This window comes from Rhyacophila brunnea, unplaced genomic scaffold (genome assembly GCF_057557595.1).
Source record: "Rhyacophila brunnea isolate RB1 unplaced genomic scaffold, BYU_Rbru_1.0 scaffold_11, whole genome shotgun sequence".
Lineage (NCBI taxonomy): Eukaryota > Metazoa > Arthropoda > Insecta > Trichoptera > Rhyacophilidae > Rhyacophila > Rhyacophila brunnea.
The window spans coordinates 29,540,424-29,561,504 of NW_028232763.1; the positions used below are offsets into that span (position 1 = coordinate 29,540,424).

Sequence of the window (21,081 nt, forward strand, 5' to 3'; positions counted from 1 at the left end):
TGTTCATTGTGAACCATATTTCGGTACTAATGATTTATTAGAAAATAATAATTTCTGGATAAATTCTTTTTCAGCGAACAACTGAACAATACCAAGACATTGATTGAAGAAGGTATTGTGAAATGGACAGAATATGAGGATCAATATAAGGAAGCTGCTGACTGGTTGAATACAACGGAAGGACTTGTTCAATCTTTCAATAAACTTCAAGAAAGTTTGGAGTTAAAGAAGACAGTTTTGGAAGAATTCCAGGTAAATTATGTAGCGATTTATGTCTACGTAATTAATTGATGAAGTATGTTTTATTGTAATAATTTTGTCCATGACAGGTCCATCTGCAGACGCTATTTGACTGGCAACGTGAGTTGGACAGGCTTCACATGCGCGCACAGACGCTCTTGGAGACGTGTGCTGACACGAGGGTCTCCAACGGCATCACTCAACTTACGACTAAGTATAATGCTCTGCTGTCTCTTGCAAAGGAGATTATGAGACGCTTGGAATTGCATTATCAGGTATGCTTGTTACTTGTCATTTCAAAAAGCCCTCGTCTTCTAATCGGACGTTCTTTGATTATAAATGAAAGTAGTTGCAAGTGAAGTATTTATTATGTTTATGGTATTATAATTGGCTTGATATTTATAGGAACACCAGCAGCACAACACGCTCTACGGAGAGTGCCAAGATTGGGTGGATCGCACCCGTGACAAATTGAATGAATGCGTAGAGATACCCAATACGGCCCAAGACGTTCAGAACAAACTGAACACTGTGAAAGGCATCCGCCAGACCTTGGAACAGGGGCAGAACAAACTACGCTACGTTCTTGAGCTCAAGGAAAAGGTGATCATGAACACGGAGCAGACCGGAGCCGCTAAAATTCAAGAGGACACGGAAAATCTCAAACAAGAATTTGAAAAGTTGCTCGTCGACGTGCAAGACATTCGCACTAAACTTGCAAATAGAGCAGCACAGTTCGAAGAAATTTATAAGGTAAGTTGCGCGATTAGATATTTATGTCATAATATTTTGTTGTCTTGTGCCTAAATCAATCATTATCGCATTATGTTTATTTAGCAAGATCTTGTATAAATTACATATTATGATTATGACATTTCAGTTGCACAAGCTTTTGATTGAGTGGTTAGAAGATATTGAACAAAAAGCACAACCTGAAGGATCTTTGCTCAACGAATTGTCTGAAAAGAAAGCTAAACTAGAGAAGTTCAGGGCGATTCAGAGAGACATCAATACGCATAATGAGACTGTCAAAAAAATAGAAATGCGTCTCGCTGAGGACACGACTATTCGCTGTGATGAAATTAATGACAGTATGAAGAAATATGTTGATCTTAAAAAGACCGTAGAAAAAACAATTCATGTGAGTTATTCAATTTCTTATTATAATCCTAATGATAATGATCTTGTAATTGATCTGATTGGGTTACATACATTATTTTTTTGTTTGTAATTTTACAGGACTTGGAGAAACAGGTCAAGGATCACTCAGACTTCAAAGAATGCTATGATAACTTCTATGAATGGATCCGTAATTGCAAAGTTGACATTCAGCAATGTTCAGATTTGCACGGAGAACGTGATAAAATGGCGGAAAAAGAAGCTAAGATGAAGGCTGTAATTAAATCCATGCCAGAAGGAGAAAAACTTCTTAAGAAAGCGACAGATTTGAGTAAAACCGTTATCAACACGACGGGCAAAGAAGGTCAAGATGCTCTTGGCCAGGATGTCAAGCAATTGAAAATAGAGTGGGACCATCTACAACATTTCCTGAAAGAAACTCAGAAGCTTCTCGAGAAGTGCGGTGTCGCTTGGAGCGATTTCGTAGATACGTCAGAGAAAATGAAATTGTGGGAAGACGCCTTTGAAAAGAAGCTCAACGTTGAAATGGAAGTTAAGAAAATGACTCCTGAACATTTGGAAAAATGCCGGGTAAGTTTTCGTCTATTATATTGTCTCGACATCGTACATAATGCATTATGTTTTTTTATTCATTTAATGATTTTGCTTTAATGTTGTACTTTTTTGTATAGGGACTATTGGATGAGGCAGTAGCAAAGAAAGTCGTTCTAGAAGAATTGAATGACAGATGTGAAAACTTGATGGAACTCAGCGCCTGCTCGAGGGTCCGAGACCAAACTGTTCAACTTCAGTCAAAGTATTCTAATTTGTTGACCGCCGTTCAGGGTCTCGTGTCCAATGTGGAGAAGAACTTGTCTGACCACACTGAATTCCAGAAGGCCAAGAAAGAACTGCAGTCTTGGTTGGAGACCGCTCACGGATCGGTGCAAGATTGCATCGGTGTTGGAGACATTCCATCCATCAAAGACAAGCTTGAAACTATCAAGCTAGTGACGACACGTATGACAGAAGGACATCATCTTTTGTCTATTCTGCAAGACGCTTTCACCAAAGCCATCAATAACACTCCAGCGGACAAACAAGACAAGCTCAGAGAGAGCATGACGACTCTCAGAGAGAGCTGGGACCAACTCAAGATGGATTTGAACTCCATCACAGCACAGCTCAAAGCCTCCCTCAGCCGATGGGAAGATTTCAACGATTCAAAGGCTCGTCTGGAGAAATGGATTATCGAAACAGAAGAAACCCTGAAGCACAACGCAGACACTAAAGGAGAGCTCGGAGAAATGAAAACGCTCTTGGAAAGATTCAAACATATTCAAGACGAAATATCCGGCAAAAAGCCTGACATTGTTCATTTGAAGTCCGAAGCCGCAGAATTAAGCTCCTGGGTGAAGAACCCGGCCACTTTAGAATCCGCACGCGCTCTTGAAGCCAAGTGCGACGCGTTAAGCGCCAACTGTGCCGCCCTCAAGAACCAACTCGAATCGGAGATGAATGACTATAACGCTTACCATCAATCATTGCAAGACACTGAAAAGTGGTTGCTGCAGATATCATTCCAGCTGATGGCGCACAACTCTCTCTTCATCACCAACCGGGAGCAGACCGAAGAGCAGCTGGCCCAGCACGCTATTCTGTTGGATGACATTCAAAAATACCAATCGACCTTGGATGACCTCAAAGCTAAAGGCCAAGGTCAAATCGACAGGTACAAGTCCACCACTCCTTCAATCAAGGGTCTCATCGGTAAGCAGTTGCAGAACGTGCACGACAGTCACAAGTCTCTGCTGACCACTGCCTTGCAGATCGAGAAGCGCCTCTTGGAGAGTCTGGCCAAGTTCAAGGAGTATGAAGACACGCTGGAAAGCATCATGACCAACTTAGATTCGTACGAGCCAATGATCATGGAGCTTGATGTTCCCGTGGAATGTTTGGAACATGGAAGAGAGCAACTTGAAAGTGCTAGGGTAAGTTTAGCAGTAAATCATTACAGATTGCAGATTCAGTTAAATTGCAAGCTTCATACTTTATAATGTTTCACTCTTTGGTACAAAAATTAGTCAGGTGCAAATCCAGTCAATTTGTATATAATTTAAATATTTATTACAGCTAATGCACAACAAACTGCAAACTGAGAAAGCCCGCCTGGTGGTCGCAGTCCAAGCTTGCGAGGCGGCCGCGGCATCCGTGAGCCGGCCATCCAGTCCCCTGGACAGCGCCCCTCCACCAATCCCCCACCGAGAGCTACAGACCAGGGCACGCCTGGAAGACCTCATCGATCAGGTATTAACATTTATGTCTTTCAACCAGTCTTCGCTCAAAATCCTATTCTCCCGACATAAACAATGCTACAATGTTTATTGTTTGGGTTGATATGTTATGACATGAAGGTTAGTTTCGTTGTTCAATAATGTTAACAAAGGATTTTTTTCGCATGTAAATTTTTTGCAATTTTTAAATTCATAATATTGTTTTGCTTCTTTTTAACCTTTTCTATGCCTCACGATATAAAATTATTCAAACAGATGTCTCTGTGTTTAATTTATTAGAATATGAAAATCTGGAAAAATAAACTGGATCTAGCCTCAGTGATTTTTATCATAGAAGGCTCCGTCTGGGAAGAACATTCAATGTCTTTGGTGAAAACACAGTTTTTACACTAATATTACTCACATACCCTATGATTGTGGTATTCATTGATTTATTTAATATTTACTTGGTATAATTCAAACAGTAACAAAGTATTCGACCACAGTTCAACATGATATAATTTTATCTATTGTGACAATACCAACAATGAATTTGTAATTAATATTGAAACTTCAAGTTAAACCAATATACTGACATTTGACCTAGTATTTATTTACTATCACTCAACAAAAAAAAGACAATGAATATGATTCTGAAACTTTGATTATTGTAACAGAATAAAAGTCACAAGAAAAATTCAATTAAGGGCTCTATGCGTAGTCATACTTACTTAAACATACCAAGTGGGCTTATGTATTACTTGGAATGGGAATTCGACTAAGCTACATTCAATAATAATTCTCATTCAAAATAATGCATATTACATTAGTATGCATATAACCCTAGACAAGATGCACATCATTAGGATAAGTATGTGCATCTAATCTGTATAAATATATTTATTTTATCATTTTCATTTTGAGTATTTATTTTTGATTGTTCTAACTCATTCACTGCTGACCAGTTAATTACCACAACTTGGTCAGTGCTGAAGACACGCCTGGCGTGTAGCACTTAGCATGATAATTAAATGTGGTAATTAACTTGTCAGCAGTGAATGTATATGTATCTAATGGCCACATGCCAGGCGTGTTTTTAGCACTAAAAGGGTAATATAATTTTTTTCAATTTGACCTTGAAAATTGTAGAACATTAAATTCTTCCAATGTTTATTGACTAACTTTATCTACAACTTTGTTTATGAATCTAACTTTGGTCTACAATGTCTACATCAATGTATTCTTATTTATATATTGTATAACAAAAGTGCACCGAATTATCTCTGAAATGATATATTAACAGTGATACTCCATATTATAATTATTGCTATGGATATAATATAAACAAATCAATTTGGTCCAAAGTTAGGTCCATGAACAAAGTTAACGGAACGATTTTTTAAAATTAGTTCACCACTTTTCACAAAAATAGATATATCCTAACCGCAGTTAAGTATTTTAAAAGATTTGGTTTTTTATTGTTTTTGTGTGTCTATGTTGTTTTGGCATGGTTTTTACTTTGCATGTGTGTTTATTCTGCGTAGCCCAAACAAACTCCAATTAGTACTGGAGAAAAACCCGCAACCAAGAAGCTACGGTCGCTTTTGAACGCAGTGCAGACCAACAATTTTGGTTCAAAGGTGGATACTATGTTTAAAAGGGTAAGCGTAGATGTTTTATTTTTCATGTATGTACATAATTCTTGAGTATTTTTGTATTTTGATAAAGACCCAGGTAACTGATATAGTAATATGTATATTAGCCTTCTATCTCCAAATTTCTATTAATAATCAAATGGTCCAACTTCGATTGAATGTCAAACGGTCCAATTTATATTAATTGTCAAATGGTCCAATTTACATTAAATATGAAACAGTCCACTTTATATTCAATGTCAAATGGTCCAATTTTTATTAATGGGCAAAGGTCTCACTTATGTTTTCATAATAATTCTCAATTCTAGAACATTACCCAGTTATTTTAAATATTATTATGATTTCATTTAAGTACAGTAAAAGCCTTCAACCTCCTCGGCTAGTTGTGTAAAGCCGTGTTTCCGATTTGGTAGCTCGAAACGTAGTACTGGATAGTAGGAATAAAAATTATCTCCCAAAAAATAAAACCTTGCTTGTTTGGATGCTTCAGAAAGGCGAGACAGAAATACCCCTCATGTATATGATGAAACAAGATAAAAATCAATTCGAAAATCCTTATTATGTCATAGTATAGTAAATTTGTCTATGGTCGCAGTTTAATTAGTAAGGGATGAACACATCAAATACTTTTACCAATATGATTAGCCAATGGCTTATCCCTCAATATAGATGAATGACTGAAGATAAATAAAATCAACAGTGATACAAGTAAATTGCAACTGTACCGTACAAAGATAAAAAATAATAAACATTCAAGTGAAAGCGATTTATAGCCTAGTAAAATTAATAAACATGCATCCTGTAAAAGGAGAGTTTTGTCTACAGGTGTACATACCAGTCAAAATTTATATTGGCCTTTTCAATAAGTAAACGATATCTTTGACAGTTGATTGAAGTAATTGTCAAAATTTTTGTCCTCATTTTTTGTATTTGCCATTTGTTAATATGGTGCGATATATTATTCAACAATGTTGGTACTAAAATAATTAAGTTATTAATTAAATTTTATCATCAAAATCAGTGTGCGATTAGTTAGACTAACGTTTCGTGCATAACGTGATATTTACAGAAAATACAATTCGTTGAATTGTGAACAAATTTTAAATCAAGGGTCTGTAATGGATCATCCACCTCATGTGTGTCCTTTGCATTCTAAATAATTGGCTGTCCGGTGTGGTCTGGCGACATTATTGACTCACATTTTTTCCATGATAGGCTAGTGCTGCACTGACCATTGACGGCGACCGATACCATTCAATTAATATATTTGCTTGTGGCTCGAAAAGAGTTGTAGAACCACTGAATTTTAAACAATTTATAGATAATTAATGTAATATAAATAGAATTGTAATTATAGATTGTGTTTATTTTTGTGGATACATCTAATAATAAATCGTTATGCATTGTAGAAAATAAGATGGAGCGTGTTATAATAGTTCGATTAACTTTCAACAGGTGCAAGGGCATCTGAGCAATTTGACCGATACCGTGAAAGAGATGGAAGAAGCGAAGAGGCAGCGAGGAGAGATCGAAGAATGGGTGATCTCCCAAAGCAGCGTCGTCAGCGACTGGGCCTCCAACCCGTCCAAGCTCCGGCCAGAGGCCGCCAAGCAGGAGTTGACTGCCATGAATGACCTCATGACGGTCATCGGAGAGAAGAAGATGAAACTGAAGACAGAAATTGCTAACTCAGGTACTGACAGAGCTGTTGTAATATTATATTTAGTTCGAACATGAGAAATTAATCCCAAGTACAAGCGGTTTGCTTGCTGTCACAAGTAGTATATCTTATGACAGACATGTAACAAGTGTTAACAAACTTACCATAAAATGCCAAACCTATATATTTGTTTTTTTTTGTTTTCTTGTAGGTTTTGAAGACGAGTGTGATCTTGAGGACCAACTCGATAAATTAGAGAATGATCTGTTACACGCTCTTTCAAAGGAACAAAGTAATCAAAACACAATTGAACAGTTCCGGAAGAATGTACAGGATGTCCATGACTGGTTTGACACAGTTTTGAAACGCATGGAAGTGTCCGAAAAGGGTTCGGGACTCTCTTGTCCGGAGAAATTGGCAGCCATCACGGAGCTGAGCAACGAGTTCAACAAAACTGGACCCAAGAAAATGGAAGGTGTCAAAAGTACAGTCGCCGATGTTATTAATATTGTCAGCAATCTGGACTCACAACAAGTTGAAGAGCAGGTAATAATCACTTCTATTACTATTGTCATTAAATTTTGCAAGAAAATAAGTATTTTTTGATTATATTGCTTGTATGGGTATTTTTTTGAAATTATTATTTATTTGTTACAGCTCAAATCTGCAGAACGTCGTTTCAATGACATCTCAAAGAGGCTTCAAAGAAAATCTCAGGTTCTCGAAATCACCGATAAAGAGATCGGTGGAACACGTCAAGAAATCGATGATACCCGCAATTGGGTAGCGCAGAAGATTAACGAGATGAAGAATCCTGAACCACTCGGATTCGAAAGTAAAAATGCTAAAGACCGACAGCAAGACCTCGTGTTTTTGCTCAAAGAAGTCGACGGAAAGAGAACTTTGATCGATTCTTTGGAGAAAAAAGTCAGAAGTATTCAAAATGAACTGGAGCCGGGCGAGCAGAGTCAGCTCGAAACGGCTCTCGGAAATCTGGGCTCCGAACAAAAGCAACTCACCAATCTGATTAAATCAGAGATTGAAAGAGTGGGTGGAGCAATGCAAGCGAGGAAGAAGCTGGAGACGGATCTTGAAAAAGCACACGCATGGCTCAAATCGAAGGTCAGTGAGGTAAGGAAACTGGGGGGCTATGCGCCTCTCAAAGTTGCCAAAATTGAAAAGGAGCTCGAAGAACACAGAATGCATTCCAGCGGAATTAAAGATTTTGGAGAAAATAAGCTTAATGACATCCTGAAGCAGGGAAATAATCTTCTTAAGGAATGTTCACCGGAAGACCGCCAACGATTGCAGGCCCTTATGGATGCAGTCAACAATGAATACGAAAATTTGAAGAAGGAATCTAGCGAGAAATATACCGCCTTGACTGATTTACTGCAAGGACGTAAGAACTTTGAAGATGGCTTGAATAAATGCAATCACTGGCTGAATGAAGCCGAAGTGGCCGTCTCAGCTGATTTGAGAACATCCAACATCGCCCTCCTGGAAGAACAGTTGGCTAAGTACGACAAACTGAATAAGGAATCAGCAGATATAGAAAACGCAATTAGGAATGTGTCAGAACAAAGTAAGGGTATTATGCCGTCACTTTCTGATGCTGATAAACTTAAACTCAATGAAGAGATCGATATGCTAAATGATAAATATGCTCGTATTAATGCTATCATCAGAGACAAAACAAAGGCTCTGCAAGATCTCATTAAGGATTCCAAACAAGCGGCAGCTAAGATAACCGAAGCCGTACAGTACATGACTCACATTAAAACTGAAATTAAGAACCTTAACAAACCCATTGGAAGCAAAGTTGAAGATGTTCAAGGAATGCTGGCATCATATGAAAATATTTTGAGTGATCTCAAATCAAACAAATCCAAACTCGGTGACTTGCAAGGCGGAAACCTCAGTGATCTTCAAGATATTTTAGGACAACAAGATGACATGATCAAAGCAATTGAAGACCAGATTTCAAGACTGAGGTACTTGCTTCTCTTGAGAGAACAGTTTATTGCTCTCATCAATGAAATTATGACATTCATCATGAAATACACAACTATCGTTACTGACATCGAAAAATCTGGAACGACATCAGAAGAAAAGATCAAAAGGTACGATGATGTTATCTTAAGGATTCAGGAGTGTGAAGCTACTCTTGCAGCTGCTACCGATAAAGGTCAACAGATCGCAGCGGAAGGAACCGCGGCAGACAGGAATAGCATTACGGAACAATTGCAATCACTCAAACAGCAGCTCCATACACTCAGAAGGGCTGTTGAAAATCAACGCCAAGAACACGAGAAGGCGGCAGCAGAACATAAGAAGATTAGCAATGATCTCATGAAGATTCTTGAATGGCTGCATGCCAATGAAACAACTGTACATTCCCGACCACTTCTCTTGCGTGATGTTGCAAGTACTGATAAGCATATCGCTGAGCACTCCAAACTAGCCGATAATGTCAACAAACACCTTGACAATATCAGAAAACTGAAAGAGTCCATTAAACACGACGATGGAATGCCAAGTTCCTTAAGAGAAATGCTCTCGGAAGCTAATTCTCTCCTGACTACATTGCCGAGAGAATTGGAAGAGCGCGGAAAGTATCTTCAAGACAATAAGAAATACCGACTCGATTATGCTGCGTTGGTTGAGAGATTGAACGCGTGGGTGAAGGAAGCTAACATTCGACTGGAAATGGGAAAAGATGGAGTAGATTTCGAAAACATCATAACCGATCTGGAAGAACACAAAATATTCTTCAGCTCCGAGCAGTCGATGCGCGAGTTGGTCTCCCAGCAGATGCAACAAGCCGCCGATAAGATCTGGCCGTCCTTGAATGCCTCAGAGCAGGAGGAACTCTCCAAAGACCAGCAGCAGAAGAATCAACTGCTGAAAAACACCCTCAATTCGGCCAAGTCTCGGCAGGCACAGCTGGAGCAAGACGTGGACATGTGGAAAGACTTCTGCCAGCTTGCGGAGAAGATCCTCTCCATCTTGGAGAGGACGAAGTTCACTGATGAGCCCGTCACCAACTATGCAGGATTGCAGTTCAACATCCAGAAGATTGAACACGCTCTCAACGACATTCAGGTATGTGATTTGTAATTTCTATGGATTTTTAATACTGTCCATTCAATTTTTTAAATCGTTTTTCACTGCGTCCTCATTGTACCCATAGTGATAACAAATGACATGTTTGAATCTCATATGAAATAATCCATTTCGTTGATCAAGTTGTCAAACTAATAATAATTATCAGGTGTACCAGCCGGTTAACACAAAATATGAATAGTTTCACTAGTTACGTTGTAATAGATAATATTTTGACCGCATAGGGTTCACAATGCGCCTCATTCTGTTGGACATAAAACCTAGTATTGACACACATATTATGCTCTGCTTAGGAGTGAACATGGTACTTTACTATTTTATTGAGTAGTATTTCCAGTGGTCATTTAAGAAACAAATCAATAATTGAATCGTGTAGCTCTATATTTTATTTCTTTTGGGCACTAATCTTCAAATTATTCTCCTTCTATTCAAAGAGCCTACTGCGCGATGGTAAATAGGTGTTACGTTTCAGTTTAAAGCGTGGGGATACATATCTTCTTTTTCTCTCCCTCCTGCAGTAGGCCTTGATTTATGAAGAGATAATTCAATACGAATTAACCTCCACGTTAACTGGATTAATGAAATAAAAATGGGAAATTTTATTACATCTTAATTCCTGATGGTTATGGTTTGAATGACCAAACTCCATAGGTACCGCGATCAACACGTTGGGCATGCCTGTTAAGCAAGTCACATAATAATTTGATTATACTTGTGCAAAAAATTGCCCAAGTATACCATTCAAGTATTCAGTTACGTTAACAACCAGCTTAAGAACTTAAACAGTCACATTAAGGAATGGGTTTAACTACAAATGAAAGTGCATACTTACTTACATAATATTATAACTGTATTTTGAACACACATAATTTTGAAAAACACTTCTGAGAAAATATATTATAACCAATGGAAAAAATCTTTTGAAAAAAGTAAGTAACCGGCAGGCATCGAATCTGCATCTCTTGGGTTTACGCCCCGTCCGCGCATTGTCCACTATGCTACTAGGTGACATACTAATTACAACAAATTTTAACTATTGGCCTTTTAATACCTGCTCATTAGCGCTCTTCCAAATCAAGCTACTATTGCCAATCGGTTTTTGTTTATTAAATCAAAGTAGGTACCTACTACTTCAATTACTAACCGATGTCACGGATCTCTCCAATATTTTATGATGTTAATTATTCGAACTTGCTAATAATTTTTAATTAACTATTTTATTCAACGAATAATTCACAGGATTTAAGAATGTACCATTCTAATTATTGAACATACATAATTTTGAAAAACACTTCTGAGAAAATATATTATAACCAATAGAAAAAATCTTTTTGAAAAAAGTAAGACACCCGGCAGAAATCGAACCCGCATCTCTTGGGTTTATGCCCCGTCCGCGCATTGTCCACTATGCTACTAGGTGACATACTAATTACGACAAATTTTAACTAGTATGTCACCTAGTAGCATGGTGGATAATGCGCGGGCGGGGCGCGTAAACCCAAGAGATGCTGGTTCGATCCTGCCGGGTGTCTTTCTTTTTCAAAAAGATTTTTTCTATTGGTTATACTATATTTTCTCTGAAGTGTTTTTCAAAATTATGTATGTTCAATAATTAGAATGTTACATTCTGAAATCTTGTGAATTATTCGTTGAATAAAAAAAATTGTTAAATAACTGTATTTTGATCAGAATAGCTTTCTTCATTTTCAAAAAATTAAATTTTGTTACTCGGACTAATCTCTTTTTTCCACATTGAAACAACAAATCTTCTAATCTTCCTATATAAACTAAACGACGTGCCGAACTGTAATTTGAAATTGTATTATTTGAAGAATTTAAGAAAATGGTGGGTAAATATTTTTTCAATAGTTAATTTGCCGTAATTATCAAACTGCCGTAGAACGTGCCCTCGGCGTTTCCAAATGCTACATTGCGCTCTTCTTGATGATAAGGTTGCCGACCGCTGGTCAAGGGTATTCATCAATGCCCAATATTAGTCAGGCCGTGACACGAAATGTAAACTTCGATGATAGTGTTGGTTAATAATTAATATTGCTCGTACTTCGGGTGCAATGTGGTAAACTGTTTGTAAAAAATGGTGATCGTTGCATATTGAAATAAATCCTAATAATTTGAACGAAATATGCAAGCGAATATCTTCATTTATTGCGAACCAGTTAAAACATTGCATTCAAAAATAATCAATAACTAACTACTTCCATCGTGATTCGAAATTCAGTGCCACGGCCTGAATAGAGAACATAGCCTTGGTATTCATTAATATTATGAGCTTTGATAAACATAGAAAAAATGGATAATGTTGATCTTTAATATTTTCAAGTAAATAAAAAACGTTCACACTTAATAATTCCAGCATCTCAATAATATGGTATGTATTTTTCTGTTCATCTGTTTCCTAGGTAGTACATAGTAGTTTATTTCCAGACAACCTTCTTAATTTAGAGACGACCTTGTTTTGGGAACAGATACCTGTGTAATTTTGATCAGCATCAATTTAAAAAAAATGTATCTGCTCACCTGAATAACGACCATTTAAATACCAATCGTGAATATTCATAAGATTATAAACATTATGAATCTGTATGATGTGTCTATACAAGAATAATATTGCGCGCAATATATTGTGTTAACAAAAATATACTATGACATGTTTAAAAGTGATCTATAATTTTATTTCAACATGCCGGAAGATTAAATTATATCGCTTCTTTTTGATACAGGATTAAAGAAAGATCTCATAATATTGTAAAAAAGGAAAACAGCAGTATGCTTTCCCTTGTTTATTGAAATTTTGTTGTATATAATTATTAACTTCAACAGTTATGACTGGGAAAATGGTGATATTTATCCCGGTTCTTATGGTCATAAATCAAACCCGCCGGAAATGTTGCAACTCTCTTCAGTGTGCACTGGCGAGACCATGTCGCGACAATGGCTAGCCGAAGCGAATGAAAAGCAGCACCTGTACATTCGCTGATGCAATATTTTGCTTTACTACCTGCGTCACATGTGTTAATGAACTCTAGATGTTGAGTGAACATGCAACAGGCAATATTTTTTTTCTATCAAAAATGTCACACCAACACTATGTGCGGCAATACATTAAGTTACATGTGTTTTGTGAATGATAACAAAATCACATCGACAATCTCAACGTGTTGCAGTTGAGACGAGTCTGTATGTGCGACCAGGGTAAAATTTTAACGTGGGTAATTATTACGTATTTAAGGGGGGGGGGTAGTTCCACAGTTACTCGTGATAACGGGCCGGCCATTCACTATTTTGACATTCGATTCATATTTACTTATAAAGCTGGTGATTTAAGGTAAAAACAGACTATTATCACATCACGTGAGCACACGCGAGTTTACGGTAAGCGTATTCCACTGATTTTATCTGGTATTTAAATCTATCAAAACCACACTGAAGTCACTTACCTCACGCGTGATTGAACTTCTTTTCTTTTGTAAATTTACACATTTTCGAGTCACATAGTATATTTTGTTTCTAGTGGTGTTAATTCGGTTCATATTGATCCGTGAATGCTTATATAATATTGCGCGAGACAGGCGCTGCTGCAATATTTCTCATTGCGGACTAGGCCACGGTAATGAAGACCGCCCGAAGCGGCAACAGGTCGGGCAAATTGACATAATCTCAAGGTGGCGTTTGCCCATTTTTTCGCGGCGATGATGTCATTCCGCCAAACACGAAAGTGGTCAATGAATGACTAGCCGGCTTAATCGCGCCATGCCATGGCGGGCACGAAATTCAGACAGACAAGCCAGTAGGTTTTCGCGATGTACACCACGCGGAGGTCGTAATAGTACAAAAAATATATATCGATTAATCCGTCTGACTGAATTTGTGTTTTGATTTTTTTTTATCTCAACTCACTGTGATTGGTGATTATCAACTGGGAAATCGTCGGAAAATCTACGGTAATTTTCACTTGGTTATATTACCCAATTACGCCTAATAAGAGTGATATTTTTTTCCCCCTAAGTAAAATAAATCTTTTGATTTACAATTGACGATTTCCGTAGTGCATCACACATTTTTATCAATTTATTCAATATGTACCTACATTCAAATAATATCAATCTTCGATAACGAATAATGTGTTTCTTTCGTAACAACTTATTGTTATTAATAATATAATACTTACACAATATTATCAGTATCATAAATACCTAAGTATTGTTTGATTATTTCCTTCATTGTTTATTATTATATAAACTCAATATACCGTAGGGCTAAAATGGGGTTAATAGCACTGTTGCCCTTATTTTACAGGGCTTTACACTTGCAAAATAATAATGAATTAACAAGGAAAAAATGTTTTTCCAGATTGCCACGAATTAAAATCGTTTACGCAACACTTTTCCTTCACATCGATTAGTTTCATTTCCTCGTGCCAATAGTATGTAATGATTTTGTTTAAATAATATAGTAGGTACCTATGAATTCTTGAACAAAATTCAAAAGTGCATTGTAGTTATTTATATACGTACAGACATATTAATACCCTAGGTCCCTTCAAGCATAAATATCAGATCCTGTCGGCTATTCATTGACAGATTTGACCCTTTGATGGATTTTATAATTAATATAAATTTCAAGAAGTTTATTAAGATTTAAAAACAAATAATACCACTCTACGAAAGATCATAGTTTTTTTCCCCGGTAGTCATAGTAGTAGGTAATCAATCTATTTCCAACAGTGAAACTTTACCTGACAGGTAATCCGTTAATTATCGTTTTAAAATGTTAAACAGATGTTTTAGATACCATTGTATCTACTATTTTAGCTTTTCCTTGATCGGTATAAAGTGAATGTGAAAACGGCAAATGTTAAATTTATTTCGACCACCTGTGGCATTTTAAAACTAACCATGCATTACGAAAAATTACATCATTTAAATGTGTTTTTAAATGTTATATCTTCAGGCAATTTTAGCGTAACGCAATATATCGTGTTTATCTTAAGAGTTCCTTTAAAATTACGATGGACACGAGTGGAATATCAAATAGATACCTAGTCATGCTTTATATTTATAATATAATTTTTTTGATAAAAATACTGGTTTTATATAAAACTTGTAATAATAGTATGTAAGTTTTTCTCGAATCTAGAATAACTAGCTAGACCAGTAATTCCTAACCTTTTATGTTTGGTGGAACCCTTAAGAATTTGTGTTTAATCTCGTGGAACTCCTACTTGTTTGATACACATTAAAATCTAGGGTGAAAATGGCCGTGCAAAGCAGTAGGCAGTAACATTAATATGTACCTAAGAACAGAGCATCGACTAGGTATAAGCAGACTCAAAATGCCGACCCTTACTATTTTAGTCACAAATGTTTTTCTTAGAATTGATTAGAGGTACTGATTCCAATTATTTCTGTGTTGATATCTTAAATATATAACTATAGGTATTCATAAAAAATCTTTAATAAAATTATGATGAACACTTCTGCAAACATTTATAAGACATTCGTGCCGCAGGCGAAAAATTTATAATCTTTACGGAATCTACTGTCAAAAGTTATACGTAAATACTCGTATTCCTTTCTTAATCTGCCGCCCATTTAGAATGTCTTACTCTAAGCAACGCATGACATGCATACTGGTATAATATGTCACTACCGGTAGGTCTAATGGACAGTAATTAGTAGGTACATACCTACTTACGTATTTATATGTATTTGCATATATTATGCCAGTTAATGCAATCGGTATACTAAAACTTGCATCGTTGTTCATCATCAGTTGTTTTTTCTCCCAAGGTGCAGAACTAACCTGCCATTGGTAATGCTAATTGGGAGGGCAATAACTCTGTTCAACCAAGTCACTTATTGATATTGACATATTCTACCTACGTGAGATGAGTATAGGTGGGCATTGTTTTTTAAGAATTAAAATAGGGAATAATCTTAAATTACTTGTATCTAGTTCATATATATTTTTTTGTATTTACACCTTTCTAGTGTTTCATAACTTTTTTATATACTTAATACTATTTTAATAATATGTCTCTGTTTCTAAATGTCATGTTGCGAACGTCTTAAATTAATAACTTTTAATGTTTGCTATATGTAAAAAAAAATGAATTTGAAATTTGAATTTTGAATCATTTTCAATCGATCTATGCTCCGGTACTTGATTATGACATTATTTCGATGACTAGTTTTTATTTTATTATTGAAGGCGGTTGAAATTGTTATTTAGGTAGTTATCTATCTATATTATTATATTCTATTATGCATTATGTTGACATTTAGTCGAGTTACATAAAAATACAATATTCAAATCATTTATTGAGTGAACGGTAACATGAATCTAAAAATGACTCAAAATGCTTCAGTTTATTGAATTTTTACCTTGAAACCGTGAATTAATTTTTCTAGCCTCGAATGATGTACGGAAGTTGAACTCGGTATGGCGTAATAATAAACAGATAAATGCTTAAAAAAACAGTCAGTTGTTTCTTTAAACACTGTTTACACTATGTTTGGTCGCTGCGACGAAAATTGACATCATTATTGTAAATTATTATCCACAACTCATTAGTCAGCTAGCAAAAATGGCGTGATTTATTATCCCTTTGATATAATTTAATAAAACATGTCTACGTTTCGTCTGCAATACGCAGACAGCTTGGCTACGCTTCTAAAAACCGTAGACCCTTTATTGGTTCAAACACAGATATGATAGAAATGCAAAACCAGTCGCTATAGATAGACCAAAATTTTAAAGCCAAATTTTGTTTATGACTTAATGGTAGTCAGGACATGAACTACTTGAAATACACAGCATTTTACCAATATTGAGCGTCCGTTTCGGATACGTCATGACAAGTTTAATGCATACAGACGTAACTATTGAAAGTGACACATTCTTTAACGCGTATTTATGTTTATCCCATATTTCTCCTCACTAGAGAAATAAACCCTGTTACTACAACATCCAGAAGGTAACACATTATTTCTCTTAGTACCGGATCTTATTTGCGATTTTAATATACCTGCATATTATTATGTAAAGTTTTTAAATGTAACCCATAGTTTGTGTTACTTTATTCATACGTTTATGAACATGTTATGTGAATATTAACTTATTACAAATTTTAGCGTACCTACCTACAATATCACAGTGAATTTTACGATCTTATATTTATTATTTCCTTATTCGTATTAAAAAAAAAAACACAGATGAAACCCCTTAGATAACGTCACGCCTAAAGGGGGAGGTGGTCTGATATAATGTGATGAGGGAGGGGGGGGGGATTGTGGGACATATGACATCAGAGAATGAAAAATCATTAAAAATATGCCTTGAGAATATTATATTGAAATAGATCATTATATTAACATATTATGTGCGTTGTTTTTTGAGGAATAGTTATTACCCATTCATCCAACTTAATTCTTGCTTTGGATTTTGATCCAAATGGATCCAACATTGAAATTGAAAAAAACAACATCTATTTTATGCCAGACACAGTGTCGAAGTAACTAACACCCACGACTTCGCCACCAATATTGTTTATTTTACCACGTTTTTATTAGCTCGTATTCTTGTTTGTCCGGTACAGATTTTTTCTTGTGTGTCCAGTACATTTTTTTTCTTGTTTGTCCAAGATTTGTATTGGACGATTGAAGATTTTTAACTAACTTCCCGACTAGCTAGCATTTGAAACTTTTAGAATATATCAGAACACGGCGACAATGCATTCTTTTAATACTTTTAGCCATTTTTAAGCAGAATTGAATTCATTTTCAGTTAATTCTGTTTTGTATGGAAAGTTATTATTGTCGGTTGCTACGGGGGTCCTAGCAACTAAATTATTAATATATACGTGCGTTACTATGGAAATCAATATGAAATGTCAAAATGACATTTCAATATTCTATAATATTTATTCAGTATTTCTATCAAGTACAATACAAAGTTTTTATTAATACATGGAATTGTCAAGTTTATATGATTCAACAGAAAATTTAAAAACGTGGTATATAAAAATTTCTTCTTATCTTGTAATTATTTAATGGAAATTACACCAAGTAATAAAGGTTTTTTTCAATTTAACAATGACAGGATGGATCTACCTGTAGCCGATTTTCGCAGGATGAGCATGAGATTAGGGAATAAATGTTTTGATAATGAGTTTAATCCTAAACCGCCACTGAAGTGTTTAATTCAAAGCTATAAAGTTTTACATTTATGCAACTTTTTTTTCAGGGACAAGAGGCTCTTTTGGACATTCTGAAAGAGCGCGCCAGGGAGCTCCTGACGCAGGCCGACTCGGCCAGCAAATCTGCGATATCAGCACGGACAGACTCCGTGTGCTCGGAGTGGGCGGAGGTCAGGGGAGGACTAGAGCGTCGTCGCGCCGCCCTCGCCGCCCTAGCCGAGCGGTGGGCGGCGCTGGACGCGTGCCGGCAGCGCGCGGCAGCCCCCATCGCGGCCCTCACCGAGAGGGCGAAGCACCTCGACACCGCCGTCAGGTCCAAGGCCCAACTGGAAGACGCCAGGAACGTCCTTCTCGTAAGTAAACTATTACTCATTTAATATTTTACAACTTCCCAGTATTTTTTTTTCAATATGATAATAGGCGTAACAATACAATTATTTTACAATTTATATTAAACTACTATTAAGAATTAGAATACTTTATATTATTTTCTACAGGGTCCGGCAGAGGAGTTGTATGGTGTTACAAATTACATAAGTAATAGTTAATGTATATGGAATGTAATATAATATATACTAATATTTTTAATTAATGTCATCACTTACTATTCTCGGGAAATAAAAACTTGAATTGAGATCGCAAGGAGTAGGTACCTTTCTCAAAATGAGATGCCTCCTTTGTAATCGAGACGTTAACCTAGGTCGGAGACTGCATATTATTATGGTTTGTTGTTATGTTCTCTCAATAATTCTTTTCTATGGTGCGGACTGTGGAGGTATGGACGCTAAAAGCAAGAGATGTCGCAGAGAGTTGAGGCCTTCGAGATGTGACTGTATAGTATAAACAATTCCTTGGATTGACCGAGTGACAAATGTTGAATATCTCAATCGAATGGGAAATGACCGAGAAGTTTTGCGTAATATCGAAACCAGAATACTACAGTATGATATGAGAGGAAAAAAATTGCAGCACTCCCCAACTTGTCACCCAAAGAAAGATCAACGGTAAGCGTAGCAAAGGACGATGCCGCATTTTGTGGCTTATGAACTGTGATTGGTACGAGTGCAGCTTCACTAAACTGTTCCGGGTAACAGGTGAAAAGGCAAAGGTCGCCCTGATGGTGGCCGACCTCCGCTGGTGCACGATAAGAAGAATATAGTCAATTGTTGCCCGTTAACATTGTACAGTTTTTAATATAAACATGAAAGCTTAAATTGATTGCCTTTTTTCCAGGAGTTGCGCAGCGAAACAAAGTGTCTGGAGCCGATCTTCAGTGAGGTGCAGTCTCTTTCACCGCCCGTGATAGACTTCCTCAGATCCAGTAGCCCATCAGCTGCTTCTGAGATCTCTTCCTCTCTGGACACCCTACGCCGTGACTACGACTCGTGAGTTAATATTTTATTTTCACAATGATTTAAGTTTTGTATCGTTTTTTGCAATATGGGTTTCACCTTTCGGCATCATCTTGCAATATGAATATTTGGCGTTCGCCTCTGGCAAATAAACTGACACGGATTATACTACCTATATCGTTTAATTATTAGTTTTCAAATTTTAGTTAGCACTGCTTATAGGGAATATGTAGTGCAAATAATTACTCATCTGAATGAAATTATTTCTATGAATGAACGACTATAAATAGTCGTGATACTATTATTAATCTAGATAAAGGACGCAAGTGACAAATTTACGTTAGAGCAATTTGAAATAAGAACTTTATTAGTTCCGTCATATAATTTTAACTTACTACCCTAACAGGAAATGTGTATAACTTCGTCACGGAGTTACTTTTGCTAACGTACTTTTGGAGCATGGAAGACGACATTTAAATAATTTAACGGCATAGACAACGCGTTTTCGCTATGATGTCCCATACGCCATTTTGACGTAGCAATCTTGATTATGAGCATATCATTCGTTTATTATGAATGAATTATTTTGCACATTTGTTTAAATATTTACTCAGCCTCTTGTTGATGACAGAACGCAATAATATTACAAAAATGATACTTTGCGTTTGGCGTATAGTCAAACATTCTTGTGACTAAAGTATATTCCTACATGATATATGGATATTAGACATTTGAATTTATATTAAAAAAACTTAAAATAAATATACGAATGATGCTATATAATTTGTATTTGCAATTAATCAAGGCAGCCTGCTTCGTTTCGAAAATAATAAAATACCTTTCGGCTATATTATAATACTATGACTAATGAAATTATTGCATCGAAATTTCAATTGTATTTTTACTTCCTGCGAAATACCTGACATTCGCTTGGTTCCGGTGGATTAATATTTTATAATGACTTCTTGCATCGCTCCATTAATGATATCACACTGCGTGAAATGATGAATCTATACTTCTCTCTGATGACGGATTGATATATAGCATTCATACCAATCAGCATTACAAGTATGACACACTTCAATATTTAGGTTTTGTTGTCAAAACAAAAGAATGTAGCGGAAGCGATGGTCAGCATTTCCTCAATCATAACCAAAATCAATAGTATCTATTATGATTTATTAATTGCGACAATGTCCCTTGTAAATAGCAAGAAATATCCATAACTCGTCACTCATCTCGAGTCCGTCACTCGACACAGTCAACCGTCATTCCATTTGAGTCCAGCCTCTAAGTTATATTAACATCTCGGTACATCGCCAGTCAGTTCAATAATATAGTCAATTTTATCAGTACCTACATCCATATACAACATTACTCTGTTATCTTTATCATTGTATTTATTTATTTTTGCAACGATAAATAAACTCTGCTCGAA

General features: G+C 36.2%; 1 protein-coding gene across 4 annotated transcripts in view; it reads left to right on the plus strand.

Annotated features, from left to right (window-relative positions):
* LOC147078565 (uncharacterized) overlaps positions 1 to 21,081 on the plus strand; it is a 354,146-nt gene that overhangs the window by 219,746 nt on the left and 113,319 nt on the right. For all 4 annotated transcript variants that reach the window (XM_085960512.1, XM_085960509.1, XM_085960510.1 and 1 more), the window contains 13 exons: positions 75 to 252; positions 330 to 515; positions 646 to 993; positions 1,121 to 1,381; positions 1,480 to 1,950; positions 2,052 to 3,350; positions 3,493 to 3,666; positions 5,177 to 5,293; positions 6,743 to 6,980; positions 7,159 to 7,493; positions 7,605 to 10,052; positions 18,339 to 18,644; positions 19,525 to 19,676. In XM_085960512.1, coding sequence (XP_085816638.1) covers positions 75 to 252; positions 330 to 515; positions 646 to 993; positions 1,121 to 1,381; positions 1,480 to 1,950; positions 2,052 to 3,350; positions 3,493 to 3,666; positions 5,177 to 5,293; positions 6,743 to 6,980; positions 7,159 to 7,493; positions 7,605 to 10,052; positions 18,339 to 18,644; positions 19,525 to 19,676 — 6,513 coding nt within the window. The remainder of the gene's footprint in view (positions 1 to 74; positions 253 to 329; positions 516 to 645; positions 994 to 1,120; positions 1,382 to 1,479; positions 1,951 to 2,051; positions 3,351 to 3,492; positions 3,667 to 5,176; positions 5,294 to 6,742; positions 6,981 to 7,158; positions 7,494 to 7,604; positions 10,053 to 18,338; positions 18,645 to 19,524; positions 19,677 to 21,081) is intronic.